This window comes from Sebastes fasciatus, chromosome 3, assembly GCF_043250625.1.
Source record: "Sebastes fasciatus isolate fSebFas1 chromosome 3, fSebFas1.pri, whole genome shotgun sequence".
Lineage (NCBI taxonomy): Eukaryota > Metazoa > Chordata > Actinopteri > Perciformes > Sebastidae > Sebastes > Sebastes fasciatus.
The window spans coordinates 21,659,763-21,679,366 of NC_133797.1; the positions used below are offsets into that span (position 1 = coordinate 21,659,763).

Genomic DNA, 19,604 nt, shown 5'->3' on the forward strand with positions numbered 1-19,604 from the left:
CAGCAGTTATTTCTGCACAAACGTCCACTAGATATTGTCGGAGCTAAACTAACTCTTCTGCAGTGTGTAGTGTGCGCGGATGCTCGTCTAGAGGTGGAGCGAGACAGCGAGAACGTGCGCTGTGTGAGTGAAGGCAAGCAGGCAGAGGAGCAGTGACTCCGGCCACACGCGAGCGCGCATATGCGATACATATACATTTATTAGCTTAAAAAGTTACAAACAGTCCCTTTAAGTGATATATGCGGAAACATACTAATCAAAAATCAAAACAGCACTAAATTTGGCTGAACTATAAAAAGGCAGAAGTGGAAAAAAGAAGAACCGTTTGGGAGCCGAAAGAGCCGACTCTTCTTGGTGAGCTGACCAAATGATCCGGCTCACTAAAAAGAGCCGGAACTCCCATCACTGTAATGGACACAAAGTGTAAAGCTCCTATGTGAGCAGCAGAGGGAGAGCTCAGGCAGCAGATGATGATCTTCTTCTGATGATGACAGCAGAGGGCCCACACACAGTGGATCAGTCTTTCCGGGGTTCAAACAAACAGCAAGTGTAGTGTGCTTAAAGAAGAGTCGAGGAACCACCAGATGATAGATTTATAATATATAACCTATGCAACGTTTCCATTAGCAACACTGCCTCTCTAACAGACGGTCCAGTGCGTTACCACGGAGACACCAAGGGAACCAACAGCAGCTAACACTTCACAGCTAACTACACAGTTAGCCACGACAGCACACAGGTAATGTTCACTCAAGTTTTCAGCATCGCCTTTCTCTGATTGCGTTGAGCTGCACATATTGGCGAAATAGTAAGATAAGGAGCATTTTAAAGTGCTTTTATTAAAGTCGTTATCTGCTGTTTTAGATAGGTTAACGTTAACAAACAACACGACATTAGAGGACAGCTGTAAGCTAACGCACTGAGGAGGTAAAACAGGGTTTGTTGACTGCTTGCTTTACCAAATAACCTTTTAATCATGCAATGTAACAATGACGTTTCCTTATATGACGTGTCGTTAGTTGCATTTATAAGTATTTTATCACTTTTGGACACTAGTCACGTGACTGTGCTGCAACAGGTAGATTGTCCAAAACGTGTGAGAGCCATTTGTCAGTTCCGGTGTTACAGAGAGAGACAGAGCAAACATTGTGACAGGTTTGACTGTCATCTGTACAAATACGAGCATCCACGTCGTTTTGTCATGAAAAGTACCAAACCTAACTCAGTAATCATTGATATAAATGGTTCATATTGTCATGCAGGGAGCTGAAAACCTGTAAATGCACACCTTAACATTGCCTTGGCAGCACACCTGATCATCTGTATCCCCAAAGGCAATGGTGGTTTAATGTTTCAAGTGACTGATATATATATATATTAGTGTAAAGAAAATTGGCTGCAAGTTTGTGTACTTCTTTGCAATTTACTAGTAAACTGTTGTTCATAGTTGATGAACACAACCGGACCGCAAAGTCTGGAGACAATTTATGAGGCGTTAGCAACTGTTTGTATGTCTTATTGATGAAAGCATGAGATCACCAGATGAAGCTAACAGAACAGTTTACAGTGTATTTGTTAAGCACAAACTAGTACAAAAGAAATGACCTTTCTCTTTGCTTGATTTGTAGGACATGAGACAAAATGATCTATTTGTTTGTATGGATATTTTATGTGGGTGTGTTGTGCTGTATGGATGCATCTATGTTTTAAAGGCAATGCACACAGTGTGGAAACAAATGTCCAACTCGGGGAAAAAACAATCTATCCTACAAAGTTTAATTCACAATGATTAATTCATATTTTTTTCTTGTGTTGTACAAAATGAGCAAAGAGATATGTCAAAAAAATATATATATTTCTATCAAGCAGTGCCGGTGTTAAACCGAAATCTGTGACCACAGACCATTTCTGATGGCTGTTGTCAGAAAATGTGACCCCACTGTACCTGTATAATAAATGAGGCAAATATCTGACAGAAAACACACAAAACTAAATTGTAGTATATTCACAAAACTCTTAAAAAAGGAGTAAAAGATAGGTACTGTGGGTTCACATTTTCTGGCGACAGCTGTCAGAAATGGGGACCTTATGTGTTGCTGACTCTCTGCGGTCACAGATTTTGGTGTAACATCAGAATATTTTTTTCATCTAGATCCTTAGAAAAGTCTTTGAGGTTTCTGGTAATACCTTCTAAACAGTACCGTTATTAAACAACCTTCTGGGTTTTTCAAATATTGTCAGAGATTTATCTTTCAGAAAAATGCGTGCTTAGCTCTGTGACTTGAATGTAACAATACATTCACATAAACAGGCACAAACTGGGAGTACGTTTGTATTGCACTCCTTTATTGTACTGTATTAGTGCACTATAAGCTGTCAGCTTTAGCTTGGTAGGACCCATTTATACCCTTCTATCTGTCTGTTTCCAGGTATGTCTGAAGTTAGTCTTGAGGCTGAATCGGGGAAGACCTCAGCCGAGGACTCTCAGATGGATTGTGAGGGGGTTGTCAACAAGGCGGAAGCGAGTTTGAGTGAGGATGAGAAAGAGGAGAGTGTAGACGACAGCAGGGGAGGAGAAGACATAGATGATGTGCTGTACGACATTGATATTGACAGCGCTGAAGAAAATGCAGAAAACGGTGACAAGGCTGTTCAGGAGGAGGATGAGGGCATTCAGAGAGAGAGCGTAGTGACGTGCAGTGACGGTGACGCTGCACATGTGTCTGACAGTGTAGAGAATGGGGGACACGAGACAAATCATCATATTGAAACCGCTGAAACGCCAGAGGAAAGTGGAGATTCTCACACTGAAACCAAGGTGATATTATTTACCTTCTCTTTGGACACTCAACCTCTTCTAGCACTTCCTTACTGTGCTCTTGTTCATGTTTCGATCTTTACTTGCTTTGATGGTGGCGGTCTCTTTCCTATAAAATCAGCTGTAAAGAGATTGTGTTAGACAGATAGTGGTAGATGTGATTCAGACTTCTGCTTTGCTGGAGGTGTTAGAAACATATAGCTGGTGTAGCTGTTGCTCTGTGGTGATGGTTGCAGACAGTTGGTGGCTTTCTTTCTTTTACTCGTGTGTTGCTCTGTGAGGTGCCCGATGCGTTTGGGGGGATGATCAAGGCTTCATACATTTCCTCTGCTTTGTTTTAATGCTGGCTTATCTCAAAGTGATTGTTGAGATGGATTTGTCTTTGCTGTTTATTACCATCCAATCTATATGCATATTATTATAACGTCAGTAAGTATTCTCTATGTTTTTTTACCGTCTTTTGTTTTAACTCTGCGTGTGCAAGTGAACGTGCACACGATGTGAAAATGATCACATTTCCTCAAAATGTTTCCCTGTTTGTGAGCTGGGTGTACATAGAGCTCTTGAATCCTACATGCTGTCAGTCACATGGCTGGGTAAGTGCAACAGATTTGGATTCCTCCTGACTGCACATTCTCAGGCAGTTCCAACACATTTCTTGTGTCGCTGGAATGTGTGACTCTTCAGGGCTGTTGATTCACGCTCCGTTACGGGCGTAGTGCCACTATTACACGTCGCATAGCAAGAATTTAAAAACCGTCTTCATTTAGTGACCCTAAATGCATCGCAGTTGTAACCTATAATTTCAGGTTTTTACTTTTAAGATTTGTTCCATCCTTTCTGCAGCTTAAACCTGGCATTGTGCAACACGGTTGTGTCAGAGCCATGATTCTTTCCTCTCCAGCTGACGCAGCTAATTGGACAATGAGTTTATTGTTGTTATCCCTTCCTCCCATGTCATGTTAGCTTGTATCCAGGATACTGAACTGTAGGGAACAGCACACTGAGACTTGCCATACCTTGCTTTTTCATCTGCTTGATTAATTTGCAGCTATGTGTCAGGGCTCCGGTAGGCTGACTGACACTGTTAGAAAGCGTCCTTGCAGAATGTTTTGCAGATGTTGGGTTGGATCATTTTGGCTCTGAGACTCCTGATCGTCCCTGGCTGAATCAGTCCCATTAGGTTTTGTAATATAAAAACAATCTTGAATCAAGATACATGGAGAGTTCTGCAACAACTGCAGCTAAATCAAATTAAAAAAAAGAGTGCTCGTCAGCAAATTTTGTTACTATCGGACTTGATTTACAACCAGTTTTTGAAATGCATGATGTGCCTCTACCAGACAACCTGTTTGAACTTGATGTCAGAGCAGATTATCAGGCAGGAGTCTTATCTGCAGGAGGTTGCGAGTCAAGCCTACTGGTGCACGTCTGCACTGATCTGCCTGCAAGCGGGCGTCATATGGCCTTTAAGTATTTATGTGTCTGTCACATGGCGGAGCATTTGTCACACATGCCCACATGAAATCTTCACTTTGGTCTTTTTTAATACGTTTATTCTGGTTGAGCATATCTGACATCTTTGGTTCTGGCTTTACATAAAAAGATGGTTTAATTTCTGGAGAGTCACACATCCTAACACGACGCAGCTTCTTTACATAAAGCGTTTCCTCTCCGAGACCTGTTTTTAACCCTTTATAAACACACTCGTACAGTATCAGATGACACGTTGTGATGGAAAACATTACATCTTGATGTATTTGCAATAGATGACCCACCTTTTTAGGGTCTTAATTAAGACTTCAGCTACACTAGTTTTGAAGAAGCTATCAGGTTATTTATAGCCTGCTGTATCGTCTGATTAATTTGTGTATTTGATCTTTTTTTAGTATTCTATCAATGGGACTGTCTGAGCTCACTAAATCCCCTTACAGGCTTGGCACTAGTCATATAGTACTTTATTTTAGAAGGAGCATACCTCACATTTAAATATACCTTTTCTGTGTGTGTGTGTCTCCCCTTAGTTTAAGTGTACTAGCATTAGGGCTGGGTGATAATTCGGTATGATAATTTATCGTCTTTCAATGGAATCGTATCGTGATGAAATCATAAATTGAGACATCATGATATACAATTGCGTCGTCTAAATTAACAAGCATATACTAACTCAAATTTCTCTGAAAATCTGATCAAAGTTAAATCAAACTGTTGTTTTAATCTGATTACTCTGAATTTGTTTTTCTCCATCATTTTTTACTGGAAACTGTTATGTTCATTTTGCACTTAAGTTCTTAATTTAATGAGAAAATACTCAGTACTTTTCATGTGTCAAGTATTTAATTCATACAGGAGTATACAAACATAGACTTTACTATGTGGTTATTTCATATAGACTATTTATTTATTCATTAAATTACCAGAAAACATGCTATTTCATGATATATATCAATATCCAGATATGAAATTACCTCTATCATGATAGAAGATTTTGGCCATATCGCCCAGCCCTAACTAGAATTCTTTTATTTATAGTCATAGAATGAACTAGGATCAAATATATTAATTCAGCACTGGAGGGAATTGAACCTGAATGTCAGTAAAGACATAATTTAGAAAATAAATTTAAACCAAACATGCTAGCTTCGATATAAAATGTGTTATTGATATATAAGTCCATGATTTAAACTCCTTTTTTTCTCACACAGTGAAACCAGACGGTCAGTTAAGACGGGACCCAGATCTCGTTACCTGGTGATCTGGTAGCTATTTGCATTATTTAAGACACTGGTCAAGGTCCACCTATAGTTGAAGGTTCTTGTTCAAAGATTCAAATTCTGATTTACTGATTTATAACGCATTGTTTTGGTGTTACCATCTTTGCCAGGCGTGTCACTAATCCACATTAACCAGCTTTGCTCTGTCTGACCTCACAGAGCTCTCGTGGCATGTAAAGCTTTTATAGTGGTATGGTCAGTGTCCTAGTTCCTAAGTCCACAGTGATTAGGCCACAAATTGTCCTAAAACTAACACAGTTGTATGTCCAGCCTGCAACTACAGACAGACAGTTTATTACAGGCTAAACAAAACCGTGGTCTCCACCCCGTGGCTTGCTACGAGCCAACATGTAAATGTCCAGCTGAGCAAACCAACGTGTCACTGTGTCATTTTAATCCACAGGCACAATTAAGAAGGACCATGATTTCTGCATTTTCATAAAGATTATAACAGGTCTTTCCTCGCGACTGTTACATTATATTCAAGGGCAAGGAGAATTTTGTTCCATGCGTGTTCCTGCATCACGGGACTTTCCGGGTTAGACCACGAAATGACCAGTTATATAAAACATGACACACAGGGTTTAATGTGGTCTGATATAATTGATGTCGGCGTAAAGCATGAAGCCTTGTATTTGCTAGGAAAAGCTGACATGAACGTGGCAACGAGAAACCAGATAATGTCGGCCCAAAGCATTGCTACAGAGAACAGCAGATGTTAGAGATTCCCCTTTTTTGCATGGGTGGAGGCATTATGCACTTTATGACGCATAATATAAGATGACAATACAATACTCCACCAAACCCATAATGTATGCATGTAAAGGGTGAAGGTGGTGTAATGCTCTTGGTAACGTATTCCATCCTGCTGTGTGTAGTAATTAAACAGAAACGATGTTGTAAAATAGGGGAGTGTTGAAAATTGTTGCACAAGAACTTGAGCTCTCCCAGTAAATGCTGCAACACAACTGACTAATAGCTCACTGAGCTCCATCCCATCCTGGAAACTGATGAAAGAAATCGTTAAAAGAGGGCGGATTGACTAAAATACACGCATAATTATTGCAAATGTTTTCTGGGGTGGGACAGTTTGGGTGAAATCAGTGTCAGTTTTTATCTCTACAGTATTTATTATAATATGTTGAAGGTATTCTAATGTTTACAAGTTGTTATCAGCAATGTATATGTTCACCCTATATATTACAGCATCACTATATATGATATCCACATAACAACTATTAATATCAGTTAGTATTGAATCCTGACCCAGGCTGTGTCCACAAGATGGCAGCCCATGACTATTGTGTCCCTCTTGTGGATCCTGAGTCCTCTTTTCTTAATGGAGCTTTCTCTCTCTTTGATGTTGTTAAGGAAAGCTTTAAAGAATTAACCTGCTTCCTTTCACCCTGCTCACTACAGGAAAGCACAATGACTGAGGAGTCCCATAGAAGCTCAGCCGCTGAGATCCCTGTCACCAGCAACGGAGACCTGGATCAGAGCCCTGAGACCGTATTCCAGAGGGTAAGGGCTTTGTTTTGAGAACAGCATCTCTCAAAACCATATAGTTGTATCAGACAATGTGAGTCCACTCGAAATTAACATACTGACATGCTATTTAGTACGCCTAAACAGTATGTGAGATATTTTAGTATGTTCGAAACCTTAGTATGAAACCAGTAGTACGTAAATTGCATACTATTTCCCGTGAAATATTACAGTATGCATCACTGGACACTGCGCAGGCATAAATATCCCACAATGCAATGCAGTAGTGACGACAACATTCATAACAGACGTGACAAACACCTCTGTAACTTCAATATTGCTTCAATTTAACTGTAAGTATAAGATTTCACTTTAGTTCAGACTTTGATTCTCACAAACCGTTGTTTCGGTCACATGTGGTTGGCACGGGTTACCATAGTTACGTGTCCCGGACCAACAAGGAGTCTCTCAGGAAGTGACAACGTAAATTACTGCTTAGATACATACTACTGTTTATCCACACAAAAGTATGTTGAACGATAGTAGACATATTGTGTATGTAGTGCATAGTATTTTGGACGTAGCTCAGGTCTTCGGTTTAAAGACGGTGTATTTAACAACAACGCTACCCCTTGTTATGATGTCTGTGTCTTTCATTGATGCATCAAGTACAATGTCTGTCATTAAATTGGCTCAACATGAAACATTGAAAACTCTACTCCAGGATGAAAATGAACAGTGTGCAAACAAATATGCAACATTTATGTCTTTGGCAATGTATGCTAAATAGTAGGACTGCAAACAACAATTATTTTCTTCATCACTTAATCATTATCATCTCAATTAATCCATTTAATTTGTGTCTAATAAATATAAAAAAACCAGTGAAAAATGTTTTTTTAAATTGCTTGTTTTATTTTGACCAACAGTCCAAAACAGAAAGATATTCAGTATACTATCGTCTATGGAGAAGAAAAGCATAAAATCTTCACATGTGAGAAGCTGGAACGAGCAAATGTTCGGCATCTGTGTTTGAAAATAAACTAAAACAATTAACCGATTAACAAAATGGTTGGCGTTAATTTTTGTTGACCGATTTTGTCAAATCGTTTCAACAAATCGTTGCAGCGCTTCAAAATAAGTTTCATTCTGTGTAGCAGGGACATTCTCTGACAGTGAAGGTCAAATCCTTCCTCCAAAGTCAGTCTGATGGAGACCTCCAGGTGCCCTCTCCTTCTCATCCATCTGGCTGTGAGCCGGCAGTGCTTCCAGATGGCCTGCTGTTTCTGACAGTCTGTGGCAGGGAGGACGTCACAGCCACAAGAATGTGTGCAGATTCTAAATGTTAAATCAGGCATTGAATATAAATGCACACACAGGTTTATCAACTGCACCACAAAGCTGCTGTTCACTACTTTTGGGTTAACTTCAATCATTAGAGTGACATAAATGTTGCAAAACCACTAAACCTGTTAATATGAACCCTGTTTGAATTTTTTTCTGCAGGACTCTTACCCCAGTGTCCCCGGGGCCCTAAACCTTTCAGAGTCCTGTGTCACCTCCAGCAACTTTGCTTCAGCAACAGAAGGCATCATTGAATCAGGACCATTCACAGGTAAAACACATTTCTACTGACGCGCAGCGCGCTTCTTGTTTGGTGTATGTACCGTTTGTTCGCTCATCAGAAACATATCAGGCCTTTTTTACAGTATTTGATTGCTTTGCAGCATTCTGTGTTTACAAACCGCCTTTCTCTCCGTGTATTCACAGTGCTCCACTTTGGGGTTTTAATCTTAGTGAAATTTGAAAGGCAGACATTTGAATTTGTAAAGGTGGACATCCAATTGAATTTAATGAGTTTCCTCTGATCTCCAGGCTGTAACCCTCCTTTCCTTTTCATCATCATGCCCTTGTTACAAATGCAAATAAAAGTCTCCCCATAGAGTGGTGAGCTGCTGTAGCCCGTTCACCACAATGTTGCCATGGATATTTTCCATGTTGTTTACACTGGTTGAGGTAGGCTTTTGTTCATTACCACATTCATCCTGCAACATGGAGAGAGCCACCGTGATAAGAGAAACGCACACAGGAAATCAACATCAATTAGAAATTCCCTCTTACACTTGTGCAGCCTGGATGGTGACGTACTAATGAATCCTAACTGTGAATATCTCCCAGGGTCAGCAAGCCTGCCTTCATCTCCATCACCTGTAGCTCCCAGCTCAGCTGTCGCAAGCCGCCTGGCGCGCTCTTTCAGCGATAGTCAGGTTGAGCAAGGTACCAGTAGCGATTGAGTATGAATCAGATGACACTGAATCGTCACCATTTGCGCACTAAATTAACCGCAGTCCTGTTGTACCTTTTCTTGGTTTTCATCAGTTTCTTACCTGCTTCTTGATCCCACAGGCTGCACTCCATTCCGAATCAAACCTTTCTTCTTCTCCTGTCTTGTTTGTTGGCTCTCCAAACTTTGTCTTGACATAAGTCTGGGCTAACTGAAGTAGTTTTATGCTTTGCAGTGGCTAATGATGTGCGTCTACACACCCCTTAGAGTCACAAGATCTAAATCTCAAGGTTTCTGGATCTGATCTAACCTCTTGATGCCTAAAGCATTTGCCTGGCTTGGGAAGAAATCTGCTCTCACATTTAATCTCAGTGGGTTTTCTTGCTTGCAACCTTTGTCCTTGCAAAAGTTGGCACCTATAGTCTCCCATAGTCTCTCTGGGGAGCCCCGAAACTGACAAAACGCACTAAAAGGTTGTCAGATGAGTCAAATATATAACTGGACACATCAATAGACCATTTTTAGCAAAATAATTAAAATAATGTATAAAAAGAAATGTACATTTTATACCTTGCCTTTAAGCTCCATTCAGTTGGTGGGAAAAAAAAGTTAACTGAAAACACAGTTAGCTACACATTGACCACCAGCCTTTTCAGCTAATGTTTATGTCGGTGTATTAGGGCCATTGTAGGTAAATAATTGTTTTTTTTACAGAGCTGGGGGTAATATTCAGAGAAAAAAAACAAGAAAAAAACAAGAAATTCTGAGAGAAAAGTCGTAAATTTACGAGAAAAATAGTAGTTTTAAGAATTTTTTTTTTTTCAAGGAACCACATCACTTTATTTTGCAAGGTTGGATCAACCTCATCACACCACAGAAGCCAGCGTTAAATACTGCGGTAACATGAACCACTGAGTCAAAATATATTGCAGCGGACTCTACGGACATCCATCCATCCATAAAATATATTCGCAGAAAGAACAGAAAACATGTATATGTATCTTTCAGGACCTTTTTTTTTTTTTTTTACATAAATGTATGATTTTGTAATCTCAGAGAATATTTACGTTTTTTTTCTGGCAAATTTGCCACTGTAATCTCAGAGAATATCATTTTTTTTATCAGTTTTTTCTCTGAATATTACCCCTCTCCTCCGGCTCTGTAATTCTATTTTTTTTTTTTATACCTACAATGGCCCTAATATGCCGTCGTAAATGTTAGCTACCTGCTGCTGTAGGTTTATGAAGAAAGTTAGTCTCAGTCAGCGCATGTAATTGTAATCATCTATATGCTGCATAGTGTTGTAGCATCACTGTGTAAACTCCTGTAATTTTAATAATATAATATTTAACTGGGAGCAAACATTTCTTTTTATACTGAATTTTAGTTATTTAACTTATGATATTATTTATTGATGTTATCAGCTATATTTTTTACTTTTCTGAGGACCTTTAACTATATTTTGTCAGTTTCCCGGTTCAATATCTTTCAGCATTTCCCCTCTGTGCCCAAACCACAATAAAGCACTTTTCATCACTTTTACTGTGACTGTTTTTAAAAGTGGTAAGTCATGACTAATTATATTTGAATGTTCATTTTGATTTAAATAATCATAGATGTCATCAGCGTCCTCTAATGCCTTAAATTAAGTATTTGGTCAATGATTAACTTGACAATCTCATTACACTGTCTGATGATTATAACGCTTGAATTGTACCTCTCTTAATTCTCACCGCAGCTCTATAGCCTGCAAACCCAATAACTTAATCACCCACTAAGTGAATGACTTTTAATTGTCCAGGCGGGATGAACGCACAGCAACAAAGCGGAGCGGTGGTCCTTTCGGATGACTTAAAGAGCCCCGCCATGGAGAAACTGGACCTAGTGAGAAAGTGGAGCATCAACACATATAAAGTAATCCTCTCCGTCCTTGATTTCTTTTTATGTCCCTCCTCACCCTGCTTCTTCTCTCAGCCTCAGTCTCAGTCTTTATCTTCTCTCAGTTTATTAGGATGTTGGCAGAAAGTCAGTCATTTTTAATATTCTTGATATTTTAAACTGTCCCGTGCAGTGCACCAGGCAGATCCTGTCAGAGAAACTGGGTCGGGGCTCGAGGACCGTGGACCTGGAGCTGGAGGCTCAAATCGAAGTCCTCCGTGACAACAAGAGAAAGTACCAGAATGTCATCAAGCTGGCTCAGACGCTGGCCAGTCAGCTGTCCCAGGTCATGACGACACAGAGGCAGCTGGGCGACGCCTTCGCCGACCTCAGCCTCAAGTCACCAGAACTGCATGTGAGTCCATATACAGATGCATTGTAATCAATCAGATTGGGTAGAATAAACAGGAAGGGGCATGTTATCATCCTTACGTAGTATCCCAGCAAAGAGTCATAAAATAATGCAGAATATGTATTGACTTGTGGGTCTGATCCCTGAGATTACTGTTTATTTTTATTGTATTGAAGCATCACAAGTTAATGGCTTAAAAGGAAAGAGTCATGCATAATTTAAGTTTAAGTTCTCTTCCACTTCCTCTGAGTCCTCTAATTGTGTTACAGGATTTATCTTTATTGCTCCATTTCTCAAACACCTAGTACAGCCTATTTTTATTCAAATGAGTGCATTATAAACAGTACAGTACTTGCAAAATTAGCTGTGTGATGGTGGCAGCACCCGCAGTTGCTTTAGTCACTGTGGACAACAGTGCCAAATAAGCAAATTTCAGGGAGATAATTCAATTTTCATTGATTCTGTTTCTTTAGGAGGAGTTTGGTTACAACGCTGACACCCAAAAGCTTTTGTCCAAAAATGGGGAGACGCTGCTGGGCGCCATCAACTTTTTCATCTGCAGCGTGAACACACTCGTGGACAAAACAATCGAAGACACCCTGATTAATATCAAACAGTATGAATTTGCCAGGTAGGTAATGCAGGATCATGTGTGTTTTATTGTGCCTGTGCACCATCTCCAAACCATACCAAGCCAAACCCATTTGGAGAAAACGTTTCAGTCCTGGCTGGACCTCTTGTGAGATCAAAAATGTTTTACCTTCGTCAGGTCAAAAAAGACATTTAAGTTTCAAACACTGTCAAAAGTGTTATTCATGATAAATTGTTTGATAATAGATTGTGTTGTGTTCTGCAACCTCAGTGAATTTTCGAGTTTAAATAAAGGTTAACATATTTTAAGTGCTTTAGTAGCGACAGCTGCGTTTACTACAGGCTTCATGTGAAAACAATAACAGAACTTCCTGTTCCTTCCCAATAAGAGCGCCCCCTTACTCCCAATACAATCTAACATGTACATTCATATGAATAATGCAAAAATTGTGTAAGGATACGAATGAATGCATATTAAATTAATTAGAAAAAGATTTGTATTCTGCTACAGTTAAATTTAAAAAAAGGAATAATGAGATTACCAATATATTTAGTAACAATGGGGACTATTAGCAGGATTCCGATTTTAAAATAAAGAACAAAATAGTACCATGCGGATGTGCTCACATTTCAACCCTTCGCGATTCACGACATGAGTCTCACACAATGGTCTCTAACGTTAGTGAAAAAATAATTTCACAGGGCGAAAATTTTGCTATTTGTTTTTAAAAGTGTAAAGCCGTGAAAGACGCTGGGACGTAATTTCACTTGTAGCAATTTTATTTCTGTACTTAACAAAAAAAACACCAGAATATATTCCCACTCTAACGTCTGCCTACACGTTTTCTCTGCTGTCGGTAAAACTCATGGATGTATAAAGAGAACAGTAAAAGTTAAATCTTCTTGCTACAGCAGGTAACAACAACGACAGCAGAAGAATAGTTCTTCTTCTCCAACTTTATATGTAGCTTCTCACCCACGGGCACTACCTAGTGATGAAAACCATGCAGCGAATTCCCAAACTGCTTAAAATAACACTGCAGCCTAATTAGCAATTGTGTCGGATTACAATTTTCCTTGTGTGTTCCCAAGACAAACAAAATTGGCACCGTACTGCTGCTAGAGGGCAAAGACTCTGCATGGCACCTTTAATACTTAAAACATAAGAGATTGGACGTGGTGTGCAGGGATTGTTTTAGTCTCGTGTTGATTTCTTGCACCTCTAGTGATCTTTGTTTTTACACATCATAATGTATACACTTATCAGTATGTGACTTATTTCTGATGCTGTTTAAATGATACCACACTTCTAGGGTTGAGTATGACGCGTACCGTACAGATCTGGAGGAGTTGAATCTGGGGCCACGTGACGCCACCACCATGCCCAAGATCGAAAACTCCCAGCAGCAGTTCCAGATCCACCGCGAGAAGTACGAGAGGATGCGAAACGATGTCTCCGTCAAGCTGAAGTTCCTGGAAGAGAACAAGGTCAGGCTAGAAGCTTGTCCTGCTCCACATAACCGCACCAACAAAATGGTGTTACGCTCAAGTGTGCTCACCATGTCTTTATTTCCTTTTTCCTGCTTCCTGCTTCCAAACAGGTGAAGGTATTGCACAACCAGCTCATCCTGTTCCACAACGCCATAGCTGCGTACTACGCTGGAAACCAACAGCAGCTGGAACAGACACTCAAGCAGTTCCACATCAAGTTGAAAATGCCAGGTGGGGACAGTCCATCTTGGCTGGAAGAGCACTAATCACTCCCTCTGAAGCCACATTGGCTCAGTTTGACAGGAAGTCCTACAGGAACTCCTCCTCCTCCCTTCAACTCTACTTGTCAATGCCTTTCAAACTTTCACAATTGTAAATCTTTTAACTCCATACGCAAAATGACAAAAAAAAAAAAAAAACTACAATCCTTTTTACTGTTGTTGTTAAATCAACCTTTTCATCTTGCAGTTATTTGAAATCATAGGAAGCACTTTTTAAACTGTTTGACAAATCTGTTGAACAGGAGTTGCTGCAGTAAACACATCTGGAAACTGTAAATGGCCTTTTGTATTCCAGCATATGAATGTTGTATCCCAGCATGGCACGGCGGACATGTTGGCTCTGTAAGGGCAGCTATGGGATCAAAACAACTGCCGTTTTAGATGAATACTTTATAAAAGTCTAATCAGGAGACATGAACGTGAATTCTCTCATGATTTGACTTTAGAACTGTTGTGATGAACACGGCAAAGTGGCATTCAGATTTATGAATCATGCATGCAAACTAGCCAGCTGATTAATGTGGCAGTTTGACATTTTGTGAAATGCGCTTCTTTGTGCTTTCTTGCTGAGAGTTTGATCAATACAAAGCTACAGCCAGTTAGCTTAGCTTAGCATAAAGACTGGAAACAGGGGAAATAGCTAGCCTGGCTCTCTCCAAGGGTAAAATAAATCTGCCTACCAGCACCTCTAAACCTCACTAATACAAAAACCAAAGTGTAAAAAAATCAAGTTGAGGTCTTACAGGAGGTTATGTGCCTTAGGACAGAGCCAGGCTAGGTGTCTGCTCCTGATTCCAGTCTTTATGCAAAGCTAAGCTAACCAGTTGCAGGCTGTAACCTCATATTTAAAGGGATAGTAGAGTGTTTTGAAGTGGGGTTGTATGAGGTACTTATACATAGTCAGTGTATTAATTACAGTAGATGGCGGTCGGCACGCCCCCAGTTTGGAGAAACAGACAGGAGTTCCCTCATGGAAGCAAAGCAATGTACTGCTGTGGACAGGGCCGGCAGCAAAACATATTTTAGTCACCTAAAAGAAAGGCCCACCTAAAAAAAAAAATATATCAGATTAAGTGTACGCTATATTTAGAATATTTTTGCCATTTTACCTTGCCATCAGACAGCCTTTACCAAAAAAAAATAATTTTACTCGTGTTTTTCAATGGAGTCTGGTTGCTTTGGCGATAGCATAGAAAACAGCTTCAGTTCCCCGTCGGAAACATAGACTGTATAGTTGTCTCACTGCAAGGTAAACTGGCAAATATATTCTAAATATAGTGTACACTTCATCTGATATGGATTTTTTTTAGGTGAGCCTTTCTTTTAGATGACTAAAATATGTTTTGCTGCCAGCCCCGTCCACAGCAGTACATTGCTTTGGTTCCGTTTGGTAACTTCTGTCTGTTTCTCCAAACTGGGGGCGTGCCGACCGTCATCTACAGTAGGTAATACACTGACTATGGATAAGTACCTCATACAACTCCACTTCAAAACACTGAACTGTTCCTCTAACGCACTAACATGAAAATGGTATCTATCTCGTCTAACTCTCGGCAAGACAACAAATAAGAGTGTTCCCAAAATGTCAAACTATTCCTTTAAATTCATATGTTAAAATCATATTGATGGCTGTTCACAACAAATCCTGCATGTTGTGATATGATTATGCTGACAGGATGCTACTTTTAATCCATATTACACTCTCTCTTTTTTAGCATTTTCCTATTCTGTCAACATTCATGGCATATGACTGAATGGGTAAAAGTGTTGATTCTCTTAAATTCCAGAGAAAATGAAGGACCAGCCTTATGTGACTAAATGTGCCTTGAATTTGTTCTTCTCTTCCCCTCCGCGCTTTGATATCTGGTCTTGTTGAAAACGGGCGCTCTCACTACCAGTTTTTTTTCGGGACCAACTCTTGGAAGGAAGAGAATGGACCAAACGCATACATTACACTCTCAGAGGACAGTACAGTTAGAGCCTGTGCATGTTAAAACACTCCATACAACACAAATATGATATTATCAGTAACATTCAGAAAGTCTAAATATATTTTAAGACTTGCTGCTCTCAAAGATATTTATCCATATTGCACATATGCATATTTATGCATTTGAGACTAATTACAAAAAAACTTGTAAGAACTGTATGACATGTAAGGTGAAAACCAAAATACGATTAACTTGAGAAACCTTTTGTCTTTTTGTAAATTTGAAAGACCAACCGTTTATTTCTTTGGGCTATTTTTCAAAGAGGACATATTGTACGCTGATAACCAGCTGTCACGTCCTCACTTTGTTGATTTGTACTTTTCCTACGGCTCACATAGCGGTTTGAGAGTGTGAATCTTGTACAACAATCTATTGTTTCCCTGAAATAGATGGATATATATATATATTTGTAATTTTCTCTATTTTACCTTGAGTATGTAGTTGATGATCGATGCTGTCATTTGGCTTTGTTTCTTTTTCCCCTGAAGACCTACAGAATGATGTGCTAGTACTTGTATGTGCTAGTGGGTCTCCACCTTTGTAATAATGAAACATTAACAAATGTTGAGTTAAGAAAAGGATTCTGAATGTTATGTAACCTCTTTGGGAAAAATTAAAGTTTCTTTTCTTTATCATATAGAGGTGTTTGTAGTAGCGGCTTGTGTGAGAAGTCACCACCAGGGGCCAACAAAGAAATATGAAGCAAAAAAAAGTGATCACTGAGGGGGCAAGAAAAGCTTATGACATGCTCTATGAGAAATTACAATTAAAGTAAACCTTTTCTGCATTCATCCTGTTTTCTTGTTCCTTTTCGTAAAGTCTGCAGAGGTTTATAGTCTGTTGGCATATAGATTCAAATGTGACTTGTGTTTACATAAGTCCAGGTGCTTTTAGGTTTCCCTTTTAGGTTTTCATAATCACAACCCGACCACACCCACGGGTATACATCTGACAGGATCTGGTTAATCCACAGAAAAGCCTCGAGGATAATCTTCACAGACTCAGTGATGAGTTTTATCTGGAGGTAAATTCTCAGTCAAATGATCAAATGTGACAAAGCAAATAAATTTCCTTTAACCGTACTTACAGCAGCAGTTTAATGAAACGTATGGAGCACTGCAGCTCTAAGATCTCAAGTCAAACATATGAATGTAAGAACATTTTTAAATGGAAATGCTTTATTATGAAATGCATTTTCATTCAGTAACAATTCAATTAATTATGATTAATAAATTAATAATAATTATTATTGTAATTGTTTTGTAGTTCAGTGATTTGTGCAAAAACTGGAAGGATTCGTAGAACTGAGGAATTGTAATATAACATCTCGTCCAATTGAAGTTTGTCTCGATTTTTCAGACTCTGAAGACCTAAATGTGCAAATGAGTGAATGAAAAGAAAAGTTCTGTTTTTTGTAGTTCATTGTTTTTAACACTGTTAAATGCACTGATTCAATATGAATCTATTTTATGACATCAGATCTTAATCTTTATGATTTTTATCTTTATCTGGATCGGAATAATGCTAAATGAAAATGTATTGAACTACAGAATCAACAGGTTATTTTCGAGAAGAAGACTGGGAAATTCAGTACAACTGGAATCTTGATTACAAGATTTAGAGGACTGAGCAAACGTGAACCCTGTCTTTTCCAGCCTATCAAAGTGTGGACTTGTTGTGAACCTCTTTCCAATGAGGGAAAAAAAGCATTAATAGTAATAATAATTCATATTTAAGCAGTAATCAACATAATCAACATCAGGAGCACTGGAGGACACAGAGGCACATGATTGGTTTTCAGATTACCTGTCATGCACTACTGTCAGGATATAGTGACCGTTTTATAAAAATAACTTTTTTAATCATATTTGCTCCATTTCTACCCACTGATGTCCCGCTTTCAAAAGTCAAAAGCATGCATTATGCATAATTGCCTCATTCAGAGTGGTGTACTATTATATGCATTACATTATTAGATTAATATGACAGATGCATTAACGTGCACGCAGCATTTTCCTGTTGTAGTTGGCCATGGTGGAGCTAATTTTGAACTATATCAATATTTCCCTCTGAAATAGATATAGATAGATAGTAACTTTATTGATCCCGAAGTTTCCAGCATCACAGTTCCATAGTGCAAAACATGTTAGTAAAAAGGCAGTAAAAAAGTTAGTAGTGCAAAGTACAAAAAAATATACCAGATATAAAAATACAAGGAGATGAAGAAAACTGTTAAAACTGAATATAGTGATGGGTAACAGCTGTGATACACAACTATTAAAAAAGTGAATATAGTGCAGAAAAGACTGTTAAAAATGAGTATAGTGCAGTAGAAATAGAAGTGGAGTATAAGTGTAAAGTTGTATAAAGTGGAAATACTCACTAACAAAGTGCGAGTACTTAAAGGACCCATATCGTTAAAAAGTGATATTTTCAGGTCTTTTACATTATAAAGCATGTTTAAGTGATATATAAATACTCTGAAACTATCAAAACGCTCAATATACGGAGAAATACACACAGCCCGTATTCAGAAATTGCGCGTTTGAAACAAGCCGTTAGGATTTCTGTCCATTTGTGATGTCACAAATATACAATATATAGACCATTACACGGTTTTAAACGTAAACATTCTAAATGTGTCCCAGTTTATTTCCTGTTGCAGTGTATGTAAATAACATCAGCTGACAGGAAGTAAACATGGACCCAAACTGTTGCCTAGCAATGTAATTCTGTTGCAATTCCATTGAAATGCACTAAAACAGAGCGTTTCAGACAGAGGGTAAATACAGGCATATTCAGGCAGACAGTATGAGGAAAATAAAGTTGTTGTTTTTTTACATTACAGCATGTAAACACGTTCTAGTAGAAACACAAAATGCAAGTATGAACCTGACAATGAGCATAATATGGGACCTTTAAAATTTGAACTTAAAATGACAAATGACATGAACCCTCCATCTCTGCCACTGGTTGCAGCCTTGTGATTGCACCAGTGGTCACAAGCTGAGTGTGGCGCGCGCGTAGGGGACACGTGGACGCGCCTGCTCCACCTGGACCAATCACGTCCGCGGACGCTCACAACACACCGCCTGCTGGTGCTGCTGCTGCTGCTGGTGGTGAGTGTGTCTGCACAGTCTGTGCTGCTGCAGCTCCGTTAGGACACCAGCACCATGCTCACCTGACCGGCTCATAACCTGAAACACAGATTTTCTCCTCTGAAAAGTATCTACCACTAACTCCTCGTTACGTGTCACCGGAGAGCCCTCTCATCCCTCCGGTAAGTCGAGCAGGACGGTACCGCCGCATCATGCTGAGTGTGTGTGTGTGAGATGATATGCAACGACCTGCTGCAACTCTAAGTCATTGAGAGTGGAGACTGCTCCTTCATTTGTTAGCAAAGCAGAGCAGATAACCTTCCTTATACTAGTGTTTTTATTGTCTCTTTGAGCATTTAAGGTGACAACAAAAGGTCCTGCAATGCAGTTAACGTCCAAAATTACATCATAATGAAGATTTAGTTTATAGTTTGAGGCCTGTATCTGCTGGATGTTTGCAATATAAACACCAAGGAAACATTGCTGCTTATTCTCACTATT

At 39.2% G+C, this 19,604-nt stretch overlaps 2 protein-coding genes across 6 annotated transcripts in view; both read left to right on the forward strand.

The window, feature by feature from the left end:
- The first annotated feature begins 474 nt into the window (after positions 1-474).
- arfip1 (ADP-ribosylation factor interacting protein 1 (arfaptin 1)) lies at positions 475-16,638 on the forward strand. 5 transcript variants are annotated; one of them, XM_074629594.1, is made up of 11 exons: positions 475-739; positions 2,430-2,818; positions 7,012-7,113; positions 8,584-8,692; positions 9,256-9,354; positions 11,163-11,275; positions 11,433-11,654; positions 12,125-12,282; positions 13,556-13,730; positions 13,844-13,964; positions 15,325-16,638. In XM_074629594.1, the coding sequence occupies exons 2-11, from the start codon at positions 2,432-2,434 to the stop codon at positions 15,339-15,341; spliced, it is 1,503 nt and encodes a 500-aa protein (XP_074485695.1). In that variant the 5' UTR covers positions 475-739; positions 2,430-2,431; the 3' UTR covers positions 15,342-16,638. The 5 variants fall into 5 exon arrangements, with proteins under 5 accessions (XP_074485695.1, XP_074485694.1, XP_074485696.1 ...); XM_074629593.1 differs by lacking the exon at positions 15,325-16,638 and having other exon boundaries at positions 13,844-14,190; XM_074629595.1 differs by lacking the exons at positions 9,256-9,354; positions 15,325-16,638 and having other exon boundaries at positions 13,844-14,190.
- Positions 16,639-18,118: 1,480 nt separating this feature from the next.
- fhdc1 (FH2 domain containing 1) overlaps positions 18,119-19,604 on the forward strand; it is a 38,797-nt gene continuing 37,311 nt past the window's right edge. The window contains exon 1 of the mRNA XM_074629598.1: positions 18,119-19,285. The gene's annotated coding sequence lies outside the window, so the exon portion shown is untranslated. The remainder of the gene's footprint in view (positions 19,286-19,604) is intronic.